We start from the raw sequence: 17,732 nt of genomic DNA, 5'->3' as shown, positions 1-17,732 counted from the left end.
TAACTGTTTACATAGTATTTACATTGTCTTAAGTATTATAAGTAATCTAGAGATGATTTAAAATTTATACGCAAATATGCCATTTCATAAGGGACTTGAGTATCCATGGATTTTAGTATCCAAGAGGGTCCTGGGACTAGTTCCCCATGGATAACTAGGGACAGCTACATATTACATTATCTTGACTTAATTTTGTCTCAAAAACTGTCAAAAAAGCCACTAGAACAATGATCAGTATTAGAGAAAAAACAAACCAAAAAAGAAAAAAATCCAGTGTTAGATTGTCAAACACGTAAGGAATACAATTTGTTATACTATTTTTATATTAAATTTCATTTCTTGATTTTTTCTTTAACATATATCCAAAACAAAAGGAACATGTATACATGAATTGTTCAAATTTTTAATAAAAGTAAATTATAAATAAGATAAAATCTCAATGTATTTGCCATGACATGCCTTCTTATCACATTCAAAGTAAAAGTCACAGTCTCTTTTGTTCTCTGGGATCAGGCATGATCTGCCTCCTCACCTTATCTTTGTGACATTCTCCCACTCTTGCCTAGTCCTTCAGCTTCAGTCACACAGGCCTCTCTAATGCTCCTTGAACCCACATGGCTCACTCTATCTCAGGGATTTCCCTGTCCCTCAGCCAGGCTTGGTCTCTCCAAGAAAAAAGAATGGCCTAACTTCCTTCCAGTCTTTAGTCAAGTCACCTTCTTAGTGGGACTTTCCCTGTCTATCCTATCTAAAATTTCATCTTCTTTTCCCATCAGGATTTGATATCTCCTCTTCTCTATGTATTTTTTCTCTTATAGCTTATTTTTATCTAACACAATGGACTTTTTACTTCTCTTGTTATTGTTTATATTCTTTACTAGAATGTAAACTCTGAAGGAAGGAGCTTTTAATATTTTGTATCAGTGTATAAAAAGTGTCTGGCGTAGTAGGTCACCATACATACATGTTTAGTGAATCCCTAGAAAGGAATGTCCAGAAATTACGATGTTTGAATGCATATGGATTGATGTTACTGTTGCCACTCAACACAAGGCTTTAAGACTTTTTAAGACAGAGTAAGACCCTGTTATCTGTCTCATAACTCAAGGAAGGACAAGCTACCTAGTGCTACATTCATGGTTCTCAGTATTTCCTGAAGAGAATAATAATAATGATACCTGCATCCTATTGCTTTGTGTCTGATCTCTTTACAACATTGAATTCACTTAATCCTTTAACAACTCTGTGGATTGTTTTTAACTCCCATTTTAGAGATGAAAGACACAGGTTAACTTACCCAATACACTGAAGCTAATATGTGATGGAACTGTTATTAGAGAGATCCTCTGAATCAAAACACTTATTTGTCACCATTAAGGTATAGTGTTTGGGAGCTCTAAAAAAAGATGAAATACCAATAGGCAGATTAATCTGAAAGCAATGAGGAAATGCTAATGGATTTTAAGACAGGGAGTAACATGATCAGGTTTACATGCTAGAGAAATTACCCTGGCAGGAGAGTGGAAAACAGAATGGAGAGAACAGGCTGGAGTCAGGAAATGAATAGGCTTTTGCAATAAATCAGATGACAACACATGAGGCTCATTCCAGTGAGTGGAAGGAATGACATAAAAGAGAATATGGAATTCAGATGTATCAACTGTGGTGAGCCAAGATCATGCCATTGCACTCCAGCCTGGGAGACAGATCAAGACCCTGATTCAAGGAAAAAAAAAAAAAAGAAAAGAAAAAGAAAGGAGAGGCTGGTATAAAATCTTGAATATCACCAATAGGTCAATAAATCGTGGACTATATAGCACTGTTTGAATTTGGCAATTAATAGGTCATCATGAATGATGTTTGGCAGAGGAGCTTCAGGGCAGATTCTGGTCTAAAGATAGACTAGACCAATAATCTTTAGGACTTTGAAGGAGAAGTGGAGATGATGACTGTATACCCTTATGAAGTGCCATGATCAAAAGGAGGAGATGAGGCCCTGGTGTGGTGGTTCACACCTGTAATCCCAGCACTTTGGGAGGTTGAGGCGGGCAGATCACCTGAGGTCAGGAGTTCGAAACCAGCCTGGCCAACATGGTGAAACCCCATCTCTACTAAAAATACAAAAATTAGCCAGGCATGGTGGCATGCACTTGTAATCTCAGCTAACCAGGTGGCTGAGGCAGGAGAATCGCTGGAACCCGGGGGGCAGAGGCTGCAGTGAGCCGAGATCATGCCACTGTACTCCAGCCTAGGCGACAGCAAGACTCCGTCAAAAAAAAAAAAAAAAAAAAAAAAGTGAAATAGTGCAGGGCTCATTCTTGTAATTGTTTTGGAGGGGAAAGTGACTTTATCATTTTAATGGAATGAATAGTAAATGCCAGTTGCATTAGATTCCTATTGTTGCTATAGCAAGTTACCACAAACTTGGTGACTTAAAACACACATTTGTTACAATTCTGGAGGTCTGAAGCCTAAAAATGAAGGTATTGGTAGGGCTACATTATTTCTAGGGGGTCTAACGGGGAGTCTGTTTCCTTACCTTTTCCAGCTTCTACAGGGCACATGTATTACTTAGCTTGTGGTCCCTTTCTCCATGTATAAGCCAGCAGCACAGCATCTTCTCTCTCCTCTGATCTCCCATTTCTCTCTTACAAGGACCCTTGAGATTACATCGGGCCTACTCTGGAAAATCTAGGATAATCCTCCATCTCAAGATCTTTAAATTAATCACATGCAAAGTTCATTTTGCCCTGTAAGGTAACATGCACACATTCTGGGGATTAGGGCATGCACAGCTTTGGGAGCCATTTATTTGTCATTGCACTCTCTGCCCCAAACATTCTCATCAATTCCATATGCAAAATGAGCCATTCCAAGGTCCCCCCAAAGTCCTAATCTATTATAGTATCAACTTAAGTCCAAAAATCCCATCTAAATCTCATCTGCTGAAAAGACCTAAATGATTAAATCAGGTATAGTTGAGACTTTGGGTATGAACCATCCTGAGGCAAAATTTCTCTCCATATGTGAAGCTTTAAGACTAGAAAACAAGTTATTTGCTCCCAAAATACAATGGTGGAACAGGAATAGGGTACCAGTTACAGATATTCCTGTTCACAAAGGGAGAAAATGGAAGGAGAAAAAGCCAAGAAATTTCAAAAATCTGCAAGGCTAACTCCATAGGTTTTAAGGCCTGTGAATAACCATTTGTGTCTCTAGGCTCTGCCCTCAGAGTCATCCTTCATGAAAGATAGCACAAGTTTGGGGCTGAATAGTTTTATCAGACTGTTTATTGCTTATGGAATTTTGGGAGTCCTATAACCGTCTTTCATTTTATTCTCTCTCTGTACCTTTCAGTTCAAGCTGGCAGTGTTTCTGCTGATATTCTCAGAAATCTTTTGGATTTCCTGTGTATGTCACAGAGATCTTTTTGAAGCACTAGCAAAACGTTGTCCAGCTGTACTCATGACTTTTTCTCCGGAGTACATTTTCCCAGCAGTGAGTCTCTTACTTTTACCATCCTTTGCAGTCTTGAAATCCTGATAATTTCCCACATTATCCTTGTCCTGGTTCCTTTTTGATAATAGTCCTTCCCTCTTATAAGGACCCTTCTGATTATATCAGGTCCCCAGATAATCCAGGGTAATTTCCCCATCTCAAGATTCTTAGGAATATCTGCAAAGTTCTTTTTGCAACAGAAGATGACATATTTATAGGTACAAGTATTAGGACATAGATGTCTTTGGAAGACCACTATTCAGTCTACCACAGCTGTAAATAGAGAGAGGTTAACAATATAGGAATGGAGTGAGATTCCTGAGGAAGCTGGAGGTAACCAACTCAAAAGGGAGTGGTTATATTGTATGTGGAGCATGTCATGGGCTTCTTGGACTAGATGGAGGTGTCAGACAGTTGAGAGGAGTCTCTTTAAAACAGATATATTCTTAGTGGACTTGAAGAGAACAGCAAGATGCTGTAGGGTTTTAAGGGCCACTGTAAAAAAGATCAGGGACCTATAGTCATAAACAGTAAATCTGAGGTGAAAAATATTAGACAATTTCCTTCAATGTCCTGGTAAGGGCAAAAAATGGTTTACTAGATTGAGGTGATCAAGTTGCAGGGAAGGTGCAGAGGAAAGAGAGTGGATGAAGCAGTTGAGAATGTTAGTGAGAGGAAGGTTCAGTGCCTGTTCACAGAGTTGATCCTGGGGAGGTGAAAGAGTGGGGCTCCTAAGGAGACTGAGAGATTGAGGCAAGGGGGAAGTCTCTAAAAAGTGGAAATGGAGTTTATGATTTTCAAGTTTCTGGATAATGTCCAGGCTGGAGTTATGGTAACATATTATTAAAGTGGAAGAGAACTGGATATTGATTTGGAGTAGGGTCTGCTTATGTGCATTGTACATATACTTTGCAGTGGGAAGTGGGATGTGTGGAGTTAACATCTAGGGAATCCCCACCTGATACATCTATATCTTTAAGAGAGAAAAACAACAGCAGACAGTCAATTATATTAAGAACATGTAGGGCCCACTTCTACAACCAAAAGAGGAAATCCCCATTAAATTGTATGTGCTTTGGGGGCGGAATAATGACACTGTAGTATTTAAAAGAACTGGAATGAGATAATATATACAGAGAATATTGTAGATATTATCTTTGGAATTAAATTTTGAAGTCTTGGCTACCATTAACTACCTGTAGAGTCATCGACAAGTAATTGAATTCTCTAAGCCTTATTTACCTCATCCATAAAATAGCAACAGTAAAGTTGCTCATGGGATTTCTGTGAGATTTAATGTGATAATACATGTTAAGGGCTTAGCCTATTGCCTGGCACATAAAAAGCTCAATGAATGCTTTTACAGCAAAGCCCAATTTTCTGCTGCTAGCAAATGCATTCTTATGATACAAAGGTCCAGTATCAGATGCTAGAGAGGAATTCATCTGAGATGAACTCATGACTTAATCATGAGTCATTTCAGGTTCTTTCTCAATGTCATCCTCATTGAGAAAGAGAATCATAACTATTTTCAACCAAACATAAAATTAAAGAAAAATCCTGACAGAAGTGAGCAATGTTTTCACCTCCTTTTCGAAGCCACTTTATATTCCAGAGTCTGAGAAAAAACTTTGTTCTTCTGGGCTCTTTCTATTGTGAACAAGTCACTTCCACCCTTTCCTTTTCTTGAAGACAGAACTTCCGGTTTAGATTTCTCTCCATTTATTACCCAATGCCGTTACTGGGGCACCCTCACCACCACCTTGAATCTCAATACATTCTGCACATGCATAACGTCATGGAATTAAGCGTCTGGAGCACTAAAGACCATGATGGGCTGGGGTTGAAACTCGAATTTCAAACATTAATGAGCTTGATGACAAAATTAAAGAGCATTCTTCTTCTCAATTTAAATTCTCTGTGATAGATGATTGGTCTTTCAAATGTTCACACTGGACAGTTATACTATTGGAAATTTTTCATAAAATGAACTTCTTAGGACAGAAACTCAAAGCCCCTAATCCTTTTTTACTCCATTTTTGCCTGTCCAGTACCTTGCCAGAAAAGAAAAACGCCACACCTCACCATAGACTTTCATAGTGCTTAGCGTGCTGCATTTACTCTCAGCCTCAATTCCTTGTTTAGAGTCCCAGATTTCTCTGCTTTCTTTCCCTTTACAATTACATGCATGTCCCAGATAGCATATCATCGCTTCTACTATTACTTCCCTAAGATTCTCAGAGTAAACCAATGCAGACCTATATTCTACCTCCAGAAAACTGCGGAAATCGAAAAGGCCTCGCGGTGGAGAAAAGAAACCGAAACTAACTCCCTAGATACAAACTCAGGCGCTGGCTGCTGTGTGGCTCAGAGCGCCCAGTCCGACGCCAGGCTCTGCGCTCGGTCCCCTCTGCTCCACCTCCTCCCCGCGGGGCGTGCAGCTCCGAAGCTCTTTGGACCTAGCAGGTTCGGCGGCCGGGGTGAGGATTGCGGGTGACGTCGGGTGTCGCTAGGGACCCTGGAGCGGAGCTGTCCCGCGGGGGTTCTAGGTTTCCTTCAACATCCAGATGGACCGGGCGGGGAGGTGGCCTGGTGGCTTCGTGCGCGCCGGGCGAGGGGAGCAGGGGCGCCCACTGGGCTCGGGCGGCAGCTTCGCGGAGAGGTAGGGAAGAGGGACAACCGCCGTGAGAGAGGAGAGTGCTCAGGCATTTAACGGGTCCTCTGCACCGGAGGGGGCCTGGGGATCTGGGGTGCTGAGGAGAAAGTAAGGGTCACCACATCTGAGCACAGCCAATCGAACCTGGACATTGACAGGCAGCAAGCCGCTTCCCTTTTTTCCGTCTTGTATTTAAGCTCTTTTTTTTTTTTTTTTTTTTTTTTTTGAGTCAGTCTCGCTCTGTCGCCCAGGCTGGAGTGCAGTGGCGTTATCTCTGCTCACTGCAACCTCCACCTTCCGGGTTCACGCTATTCTCCTGCCTCAACCTCCCGAGTAGCTGGGACTACAGGCACCCACCACCACGCCCGGCTAATGTTTTATTTTTTATTTTTAGTAGAGACAGGGTTTCACCATGTTAGCCAGGATGGTCTCGATCTCCTGACCTCGTGACCCGCCCGCCTAGGCCTCCCAAAGTGCTGGGATTACAGGCGTGAGCCACCGCGCCCGGCCGGATTTAAGCTCTTAATAGCGGAAATAAGGTTTTACTATTTCTCTGGAAAGGTACTTTGTTCTCTTTTCCCGCTTCTCTTTTGTTTACAAAGTTACATTGATAAATTTATAATAAACTTCTCAAGGTTTTCCATAATCGAAGAAGCTGACATCGTCCGTGATGGGGCCTTAAGGATTATGAAAGCTCCTAATGACTGCTAGAAAAAGCGGTCAGAACCAAACAGAAGCAAGTCCTTGAAAGACACAATAAGTCCAAACCATAACATCAACGACATACAGACCTTCATGATTTCGAGTGTTCTCCTGAAAGCAGTAACATACCATTCAATCTAAGATTTGCAGTTTGAAGTTTAGTGGAACTCAGGTGCTGAGAGTTGAGGGTACTAAAATAAATGAGGGTGAGTTATGCTTCCAAGGCTCTTCGCCTTCTATCCCAAAGATATTGGGGATAGTTTAGTGTGAATCCTTCCTGATACTCTACAAAGAGACAAGTTTTTGTCTATAGCTCCTATCTATCCATCCATCCATCCATCCATCCATCCATCCGTCCATCCATCCATCATCCAGCCATCCAACCATCCATCCATCGATCGATCCATCATCTGTCTATCTCTAGATCCATACACTTTAAAAGATATTTTGGCTGTCATACTGGTATGCTTTTCTCGGTTCATGATTTATTGGTACCTGTCAGTCTTACTTAGTAATTGCTGTATGATACCCCATGGTATGCTGGGTCATAATTGATCAGTTTTATTTGAAGCAGAAGAGAAAGACATAAAACAAAAATTAAATGCCCTTCTCTACTACTTTCCCCTTCATACTTAGTCTCACAGTTTTAGTTCTCCTGAGGCGTTACCACTCCAAAGATATACATTTCTTTCTTGGTTGCTTATAAATTATATGCTTACAAATCAGTCTTTTGTTTTATCTACTTTAGACAGACTCCGACGACTCCCTGTGAAAGAAATACTTCTAATATGAATTATATATTTTTAAAAATTCTTCTCATGATTAGCTTTATGGCTTTTAATAAAATACCCATGTTAATTATCATCCACGGCTATGTTGATGTGGGTGGAAATCTCTGTGGTTTTCCCTGCTGCAGGCTCATTTTCTGCTTTGTAAGTATGGAGACCTGCTGGTTGATTTACTGATATCACCCTTTTTTATAACCTGCTGCTTGTTTTACTGATGTAACCATTTTTAAGGCAGCTCATAGTTTATTTGGAAATACAATTCTCTAAGAAATGTATCCAGCTTCTTATGCTCTAGTTAGTTCCCTATGCCGTTAATTACACCCAGAGAGTTTCTATTTTCATCCTAATTCCCTCTCAAATTAGCATAATCTGTCTTAAGTTCATTTGAAATGATAGTCTGGCCTGGGAAGGTAACACCTCCACCTAATACTTGCAGCAAGGCTAAGTCCTTCTGTTTAACTGAGAATTCTTTATGAGTCTTTGTTGAGCAAGGTTTTTTTTTTTTTTTTTTGTCCTATCACTTTTTATTTGCAGTACAGAAGCTGTCACCTGTGCGACCCAAATTTCTTGGCTCCCTTCCTTCTTCTCCTCCTTTCCCCTCCCCTCCCCTCCCCTTCCCTTCCCTTCCTTTTTAAAATAGGGATGTGGTCTCATTTTGTTGCCCAGGTTGGTCTCCAACTCTTGGCCTTGAGCAGTCCTCCCACATCGGCTTCCCAAAGGGCTGGGATTATAGGTATGAGGCACTGTGTCCAGCCAATTCTCTTCTTTCCAGCTCTGCTTTCATACCACCCAGTTCTGTCTTAAGACATTTCTCTTTCCCATTCTTCCTTGGTCATAGCTTCTCAAAAACAGCAACTAAAACACTATAGACATTGACCATCAACCTTTTCCAATCACTTTTCTGTGAGCATCAGGCTTGTTGGCATGTGGTTGGCTTCCTAGTTTTGAAGGGGATGATTTTTACCAGATATTTTGCTTTGCATCACCTGGGTTTCCAACTTTTAAGCCCAAGAAGCCTAGTTTCTCACTGCCTATTATCTGTCCATTAGGGTGGAGATACATACCATGTTTGATTGGTTTTATAATCTGCGTCTTCTCTTTTTACATCTAAGATGAGGATGAAAATTACAAACCTGTGGTATGTTATGGTTTAATTGTTAGTAAGAAAATTAGTGGTACATAAAATGATGGTGTATCTTGCAATTCATGGATTTTTAGATTAAAAGAACGATAGCACTATACCATTATGCAATGATAGGAAGGATTTCACTTTTTTTTTTTTTTTTAGACAGAGTCTTGCTCTGTCGCCCAGGCTGGAGTGCAGTGGCGTGATCTCGGCTCACTGCAAGCTCCGCCTCCCAGGTTTATGCCATTCTCCTGCCTCAGCCTCCTGAGTAGCTGAGACTACAGGTGCCTGCCACCACGCCTGGCTAATTTTTTGTATTTTTAGTAGAGACAGGGTTTCACCATGTTAGCCAGGATGGTCTCGATCTCCTGGCCTTGTGATCCGTCCGCCTCGGCCTCCCAAAGTGCTGGGATTACAGACGTGAGCCACCGCGCCCAGCCAAGATTTCACTTTTGTACCAATTTCTGTAGCAGTAAGGGAATGCTAACTTCGGTAGCAATTACAACTTCTAAATTTCAGTGGCATTACACAATAGAAATTTATATATATTGTCCTTCTAAGAGTTCAAAGCAGATTTTCCTGGCCAGTGGGCCCAATAGTGATTCAGGGACCCAGTTTCTTTCATATAGTGGTTCCACTGTTCCCTGGAGTCTTAATGTTCTTTGCACCTAACTTTTTAAAAGAGAAGAGTAGAGAAGGTATACCTACTTCTCGAAAGTCTGGCTATCACTTCCACTCACGTTCCATTGGTAAGACTAATTTCATGGCTATCTCCAGATGCAAAAGAATGGGGAAAATGTAGTCATTGGCCAGATCACTGCTTCTCAGTGATAATTCTTAAATGTGGAAAGAGGAGCATGAATTTTAGTGGATAGTTGATACCTCTGATCCGATACATATGATTTTTTTTTCAATTTTTTTAACTTCCATCAGAATCCAAAAGAAAGTCTTCACATTAGAGTTGGTGTATAAATGTCTTGTTTTTTAATCTATAGGATTCCCTCTTTCTCTCTCTCTTTCTTCATCTCTGACTCTTTGTCTCCCCTCACTATTCTCTGTTAGTTCTTAAAATTAGAGGCATAATCAGTTCTTTTTAATTTTTTATATTTTTGTTAAGAGTTCACATAGATGGCATCATATTCCATTCAGAGACAGAGAATGTCTTGCTATCTCCATTTTTATGGTATTAGTATCCATTGATGTTCAATATCTAGATCCATTAATTTATTAGATGTTTCAAAATGAGGAAAATATAAATTCCTCATTTCTTCTTTTATTTTTTTGAACTGGGTTACTTCTGTAAAGACAAACTTCTCATACTATTTACTTAATCAGAGTTACACTTTGTATTGACAATAGGGGATAAGTGTTTGCTTGTTTGTTTTTTCATTGCAAAACATGTTCTTTTTAAAAACTTTTATTTCTTAAATCTTTATTTTTTGATTTATCTTCTCTCTTAGTTTGCTAAAGCTGCCATAACAAAATATTATAGAGTGGTGGCTTAAACAACAGAAATTTATTTCTCACTATTCTGGAGGCTGTGAAGTACAAGATCAAGATTCTGGCTGATTCAGTTTCTGGTGAGGTGAGGGCTGTCTTCCTGGCTTGTACATGACTACTTTGTTGCTGTGTTCTGAGAGAGAGAGTGAGCAAGCAGGAGCAAAGGGGGAGGGGCGGGGTGGAGGGGAGAAGGGAGAAGGGAGAGAGTATGAGCTCTCTGATGTTTCTTCTTAAGAAGACACCAGTCCTATCAGATAAGGACCCTATCCTTATAGCCTCCTCTAATCCTAATTACCTCCTGAAGCCCCCATCTCCAATTACCATCACACTGGGGTTTAGGGCTTTAAAATATGAATTTTGGGGGGACATAAACATTTAGTATATAACACTATCTTTGAATGCTATTTCTGGGCTCCCTATTTTTTTTTTTTATAAATGATAATAATAGCATTCCTACTCTTTTCCTAACATTTTTCCCTCTTTGTACTTCTCAAATTGGTTAGCTATTTTAATATATTGTCAATGTTCAAAGCATTTACATTTTGGTTCTCTGATTAAATTAAGTTCATTGTTATTTGTCTATACATTGAGTCTAAAAATTGAAAAACAAACACAACATAACTGTATACATAGTATTCATTATGGAGTCAAGTTTTGTGATCAGATCCAAATAGGAAATGCATTCTATATAATTAAAACTTGATTACAGTAGACTTTTCAAAGCATTAAAGAAGATGAAAGACATTGGTCATATGTCAGAGCATTCAGTGTTGGCCATAATGTTAAAAGAGCTGACTTTAATCAGTTTTCACTATGTCCAGGTGCTTTTTAAGCAGTTTATATATTAACACATTTTATCTTGACAACCCTAGGATAATAATAGTATTCCAAATTCGCAGACAGGAAACAGAAACAGAGATGGTAAGCAATTTGCCTCAGGCCACACAACTAGTTAGTTGTAGAATTAGGAATTCAACCCAGGCATCCTGGTTTCAGAGCTCATGTTCTTATTCACTTTAATGCCTCTTTCATTTTGATTCTTTTGTGGCTAAAATGTCTTTCTTTTTTGCCAGACGTTAGATTTTCTCTTTATCTTTGGAGTACTGAAATTTTATCAGGATATATCTAGCTGTGGCTTTCTCTTTTTTCATCAAACTTGTTTTGTTTTTGGAGAACCTTTTTAATCCAGGGATTCATATTTTTCTTCAGCCCTGAGGCAGTCTTCTTAAATTACATTTTCTCACAGTATGTTTTCAATTATTTTCACCACTCGTTCTGGTATCCCAGTTATTTCCTCCAGGATTACCTTTTAATGGATTATATAAGCTTCGATCAATCTTTCATGTGTCTTAATATTTCTTTTATTTCTATCTCATTGTCTTTCTGGACTCTGTCTTTTAACTTGGGATTCTGTTTTATTGTTCAGCAAACTAATTTATTTTATATCTGCAATCTTGCTTTGAATTTTCAAGAGTGCTTTCTTGTTCCTGTATTTTTTTCTTTTCAATAGCAGCATGCAAGCTCCTATTTCATAGATTCAGTATCTTTGATTCTGTATGAAAATTCTAGTGGAATTTTTTAAAGTTCTCTTCTGACTTCTAAATTATCTCTTTTTCTCAGTATGTCTTTTAGAATATTTTGATGTTTTTTAGTTTGTTTATTTATTTGTCTTCATTTTTGGTGTTTATTTTCTGTCTGATCAGTATTTTATATCTGACGATCCTTAATTTTATATTCATACTATAAATTTTAAAAATTACAGTGCTTAATAAAAAAGCTGTTTTAGGCTTTCCTAACCTGTCTCTCTCTTAAATGGGAGGGGCTCTTTGAATGACCACTCCATTCACTCCTTCAGGGCTCATCTGAAATGTCACTTTCTTGGAGATACTGTCTGTAGCAATCCTGTCCAATTCGTTATAACTCTTTTATTTTTCAAATAGTGCTTAACTTCTAAATATTTAAAATTTTATTAATGTTTTTCCACTAAATGATAAGCTCCTAGAGTGCAGCAAAGCCTACTTTTGTCCTTTTCACTGTACTCCCACCCCCAAGTGCAGCGCCTGTCACACAGCAGGTGTTTGCTCATTCAATAGTTGTTGAATAAATGCATTCCGCTTTCTGTCCCTTCAGTTTCACAGAGACTGTACTTACTTTGGCTATAAATACTTTTCTACTTACCAATCCTGTGGCAATGTTGAGTTCTAACCATATTTTGCTGCTATTCTTTATGGTTAATATGAAGTGAAGAAGTGAGTTCTCCCAGAATCACCTCCCAAGACAAGGATTTGAGTGCCAAAAGTTCATTTTGGGAGTGATCAGGAGTGGCCAGAAACTTATTTTGGGGGTGACCCAGAGTCACTAATAAGCAGCATTCAGTGATTTCTTCTACCTGTGATATATACTCATTTCTTCAGTTATCTTTAGTAATCAAATGACTTGATAGTTCTATTTCTAGCCCAGAAACTTGGCCACCTTTCAGTGTGCTTTGTTCAAGCCCCATCGTCCATCCTCCTGTCCTTGCTAGGATCTGAGGAGTCATCCGTGACACTCCCAACTCTCCCTTCCCATGTGGAATCTATTGCCAAACTATGTCACATTTATCTTCAAAATGGCCCCCCAATAAATCCACATCTCTCCAGCTCTAAATAGCACCACATTAGCTCAAACCACCATCATCTTTCTACAGGACTATTTCAGTAGCTTTCTTTATGCACCTCCCCATCCAATCTGCTCTCTCTACTAAAGATAGAGTAATGTTTACCAAGTGCAAGTGTAATCAAATTACAACCAGTTTAAAACCCATCAATGGCTGAGTTTAGCTCTGAGGATGAAGACAAAACACCTTAAAATTCCTTAAAAGACTGCCTAGCTTCCTTTTTCTCTAACCTTATCTGACACAGCCTTACCCTCTGCTGCAGCCGCACTAACTTCTTTTCTGAATCTTGTACTTTCCATACTGTCCTCTGTCACAGGGCCTTTGCACATGCTGTTCTGTTTGCCAAGAATACTTTTTATTGCTTTTTTTGGGGGGCAAATTAACTATAAGGGAGTACTCATTCCTTCAGATCTCAGTTCATGCATTAATTCCTTAGGGAAGCCACCCTCATCTCTGTGCCTTTTGTCACATTTGTGATTTGAAATTTTTTGTATGATTATTTGATCAATCTTTGCTTATTTACTAGACTGCTTGCTCTGTGGAAATTGTAACCATATTTTTTGGGTCCATTTCTTTGTTTTAGGAATAACTGCAGTTCTATTTTTTTCTTTTATTACAGAGGTGCCATTCACATCAAATGTAGCCATTTTAGAGGTGTCAAAATAAATCAGCCATATTTAATAAATTCCAGCTCTACTCTTCTACCCTGTAGCCCAAGAAGCAGCAACGATGGGTAATTCTCAATCTTTGATATTTGTAGCCTATAAAGCAACAATCTTGTAAGATATTCAGATTCAATAATGTTACAAAGTAATTGGATGTCTATATTTCATTTCCTTAATAATTACTAAATTATATAGCTGTGTAAAAATATTGATGGCTCAAAAAATCTCCTTATTTTTAGGGTCAAAGGATCATGCAGTATTTTTCAGGGAAATGACACAGTTAATTTTGAATGAAATGCCAAAAGCTAGGTAAGTACTTTGAAGTAAAAAAGGAGCTATACTATTGTATGCTCTGTGTTTCCACATCCCTCTTAACCCGTATACATATACATGATCACTCAACCTGTTTATCTTGGAGCAGCTTGGAGATGATGGGAACACACTCTTCTTCCTATAGTTGTCTTAGCTGTCACTGAACAGATTGTTTCCTAAAACAATCAGATTCATGGAGCTGGGAGTTATATATGTCCTTATACAGAATAACAGCCTTTAGAATCATATTCTCAAGTTCAAATCCTGGCTCTGCCATTTAGCATTGGATAATTTCCTTTGCCTCTCTGAGCCTAATTTTATTTTAATAAAATAGTAATTGTGCTATCTCCTTCTTATAAAGGACAGTTGCTTAAATGAGGTATTTGAAAAGGCATCATGGACTGGCATGAGGTACTCAAACAGTAGCTTATGCAATAATAGTAACAACAACAGCAACAAAGTCTCTGTGAAACATCTGTGATTTTTATTCTCTTTGATTTTTATTTTAGGTATTCCAGCATATTAAATGATTTTGTGGAATCTAATTTTTTTGTGATTGATGGAGATTCCTTGCTTGTCACATGCCTGGGTGTAAAATCATTCAAGTGGGGACAGAATCTCCACTTTTTCTATCTGGTTGAATGCTATCTTGTGGATCTTCTGAGTAACGGAGGACAATTCGCCATAGTTTTCTTTAAGGTAATATATGATGATTGATGTTGTTTTAGTCCTTTGAAGACTATAACTGAAATGTCTTAACCTAAAGAGCCTTTGACCTAAAATGAAGCATGTCATCATAGAAAATATAAAAAGACAGGTTAACAAAAGAAAAAATTACCCATAATTTCACTACTCAGAGATAACCATTCTTTATTTTTTATTTTATTAAGTTTTTTTCCCTCAACTCTATGTTCCCACATTCACAATATAGATCAGGCACAGAGCCTGGGCTGAGGGGTATATTGGGTAGGTTTACTCTACCTCCTTTTCTATATAGTCAGTGTAAGAATTCAGCATGTGGTAAGCACCAGCAAGCCCATTCTTTAAGTTTCAATATTTTATTATAAAAGTTCAAATTCAGATAAGTTGAAAGGTTGTAGAGCAAATATCTATATCCCACCATCTAAATCCTACAATTACATTTTATTTTACTTACTTCTTCATATATCTGTAAGCTTATCCATGCCTTTATTCACCTGTCAATCCTTTTATTTTGGGGGTACGTTTCAAAATAGTTGTAGACATTACATTTACTCTGAAACACTTCATCATACATGCCATTAACTAGAGTTCGGTACTTATTTGCAGGTTTTTTTGATGGTAAAATTTACATGAAATAAAATGCACAGATCTTAAATGTGTTACAAAAAGTTTTGCTCCAACCTAATGCCATTTAACGAGCTTTGGCACGTGCATAGTATTTACCAGTACATTGAGTTTTGACACACGCATGCATGTGTAACCCAAACTCTTGTTCCACAATACGTCTTCTCATGCCCCTGCCCAGTCCATCCTCATCCCATCCCCTAGAAGCAACCACTGTTTAAATCCTTTCTATTGCCTTCTTGAGTTTTGCCTGTTGTAGAACTTTCTTTTTTTTTTAGATGGAGTTTCGCTCTTTTTGCACAGGCTGGAGTGCAATGCCGTGATCTCGGCTCACTGCAACCTCCACCTCCTAGGTTCAAGTGATTCTACTCTCTCAGCCTCCCAAGTAGCTGGGATTACAGGCGTGTGCCACCATGCTCAGCTAATTTTTGTATTTTTAGTAGAGACAGGGTTTCATCATATTGGTCAGGCTGGTGTTGAACACCTGACCTGAGACAATCCACCCACCTTGGTCTCCCAAAGTTCTAGAACTTTTAATAAATAGAATTTTACAATATGAACTCTTTGTATAAACCTTTCATTCAACATAATATTTTTTAGAGGCATCCATTTTTTTGTGTGCAGTGGTATTTTGTTCTTTTTATCACTTTTGAGTAAGGTTTTATTGTAGAAATGTGCCACGGTTTGTTTACCCATTTTCTTGTTGAGTGGACACTTTCCTGTTGAGCAGTCTCTTTCAATATCTTGCCTAGATGAATAAAGCTACTATGTGCATTCACATGCAAGTCTTCGTGTGGACGTAAGTTTTTATTTTCCTTGTGCATGTATCTGTGATTGAAATATATGTTTTATAAAACTGCCAAAGCTTTTCCTAAGGTAGTTGTGCCCCTTTACACTCACTCCAGCAATGAATAACAGTTCTGGTGCCCTGTGTAGTTGCAAACATTTGTATTTGGTCAGTCCAGCCATTCTGGTAGATGTTATGTCCCTGTGTTTTAATTGGTATTTATCAAATGGCTAATGATGTTGCCTACTTTTTCAAGTGCTTATTGTTCATTTGTATACTATGACTTGTGAAGCATCTGCTCGTATCTTTTGACCATTTTAAATTGGGTTCTTTATCTTTTTAATATTGAGTTGTAGTAGTTCTTGATATATTCTGTATACAACCTCTTGTCATGTGTATTATTGCAAATATATTTTCCCAGTCTGTGGCTTGTCACTTCATTTTGAGACGGAGTCTCGCTCTGTCACGTAGGCTGGAGTGCAGTGGCGCAATCTTGGCTCACTGCAACCTCTGCCTCCCGGGTTCATGCCATTCTCCTGCCTCAGCCTCCTAAGTACTTGGAACTACAGGCATGCGCTACCATGCCCGGCTAATTTTTTTGTATTTTTAGTAGACATGGGGTTTCATCATGTTAGCGGGATGGTCTTGATCTCCGGACCTCGTGATCTACCCGCCTCTGCCTCCCAAAGTGCTGGGATTACAGGCATCAGCCACCATGCCCGGCTGCCACTTAATTTTCTTAGTACTATCTTTGGATGACCAGATATTTTAATTTTGGTGAAATCTAACTTATTATTCCTTAATGGTTATTGTGCCTGTATCCTGATAAGAATCATTGCCTATCTCTTAGTCACAAAGATATTTTCCTATATTTATTAATAATTCTAGAAGTATGTAGTTTCAGCTTTTGCATTTTGGTCTATGATATTTCTTGAATTAATTTTTGTGTGTTTGTGGTGTGAATGGGGGATTGAGGTTGATTTGTTCCAGCATCCATTGTTGAGAACATTTTTCTTCTACCAGTGGATTGCTTTGGTTTCTTCATCAAAAATCAAATGATTATATATGTGTAGGTCCATTTCTGGGCTTTCTACTATGTTCCATCAAAGGATTTAACAAATTACCAGTACCACAATGTCCTGATTTGTGTAATTTTATAGTAAATCTTGAAGCCCACTTTGTTCTTCTTTGTTTAACTTTGGCTATTCTAGGTTCTCTGCATTTCCACACGAATTTTAGAATCAGCTTGCCAATTTCTATTTAAAAAGAACGATGGGATTTCATTAAATTTGTAGACCAATATAGTCTTTCAGTTAGTGAACACAATATGTATCTCTGTTTTTTAAGATCTCTAATTTATTTTATCAGTTTTGTAGTCTTCAGTGTGGAGGCGTTGCACATCTTTTGCTAAATCTATTTCAAGATATTTCATGTTTTGATCTTACTGTAAATTGAATTTTTAAAAATAATTTTTTAGTTTTTGCTGCTTGTATATAGAAGTAGAATTGATTTTTGTTTGTTAACTGGTATCCTGCAATCTTATTAAAACAACTTATTAATTTCAGTGGCTTATTTGTATATTTCTTAGATTTTTCAATGTCTTCAGTGAATAAATACATGCTTATTTCTTATTTTCCAATTTTATTTTTTAATTGCTTTTTCTTGCCTTATTACAGTGATTGGCACCTCTAGAAATGCTGAAGTAGAGTGAGTGGG

The 17,732-nt window shown here is 38.3% G+C and overlaps 1 protein-coding gene and 1 non-coding gene across 5 annotated transcripts in view; one reads left to right on the top strand and one right to left on the bottom strand.

Annotated features, from left to right (window-relative positions):
* The window catches only part of DDX60L (DExD/H-box 60 like), a 259,291-nt gene that overhangs the window by 130,196 nt on the left and 111,363 nt on the right, over window positions 1–17,732 (top strand). For 2 of the 4 annotated variants that reach the window (XM_063603979.1, XM_063603980.1), the window contains exons 1-4: window positions 5,792–5,978; window positions 13,546–13,659; window positions 13,831–13,900; window positions 14,413–14,602. In XM_063603979.1, the coding sequence (XP_063460049.1) occupies window positions 13,656–13,659; window positions 13,831–13,900; window positions 14,413–14,602 (264 nt within the window). In that variant the 5' untranslated portion in view covers window positions 5,792–5,978; window positions 13,546–13,655. Of the gene's footprint in view, window positions 1–3,357; window positions 3,499–5,617; window positions 5,979–10,230; window positions 10,356–13,545; window positions 13,660–13,830; window positions 13,901–14,412; window positions 14,603–17,732 lie in introns of those variants that run through there. The other 2 variants (XM_055111991.2, XM_063603978.1) reach the window with 2 other exon arrangements.
* Window positions 14,810–14,940, bottom strand: LOC112439722 (small nucleolar RNA SNORA51). The gene has a single exon (XR_003027960.1). It is a non-coding gene; the product is annotated as a small nucleolar RNA SNORA51 (small nucleolar RNA).

The sequence above is a fragment of the Pan paniscus genome, chromosome 3 (assembly GCF_029289425.2).
Source record: "Pan paniscus chromosome 3, NHGRI_mPanPan1-v2.0_pri, whole genome shotgun sequence".
Classification (NCBI taxonomy): Eukaryota; Metazoa; Chordata; class Mammalia; order Primates; family Hominidae; genus Pan; species Pan paniscus.
Note: the sequence above shows the minus strand (reverse complement) of the source record. Positions and strands in the feature narration are given on the sequence as shown.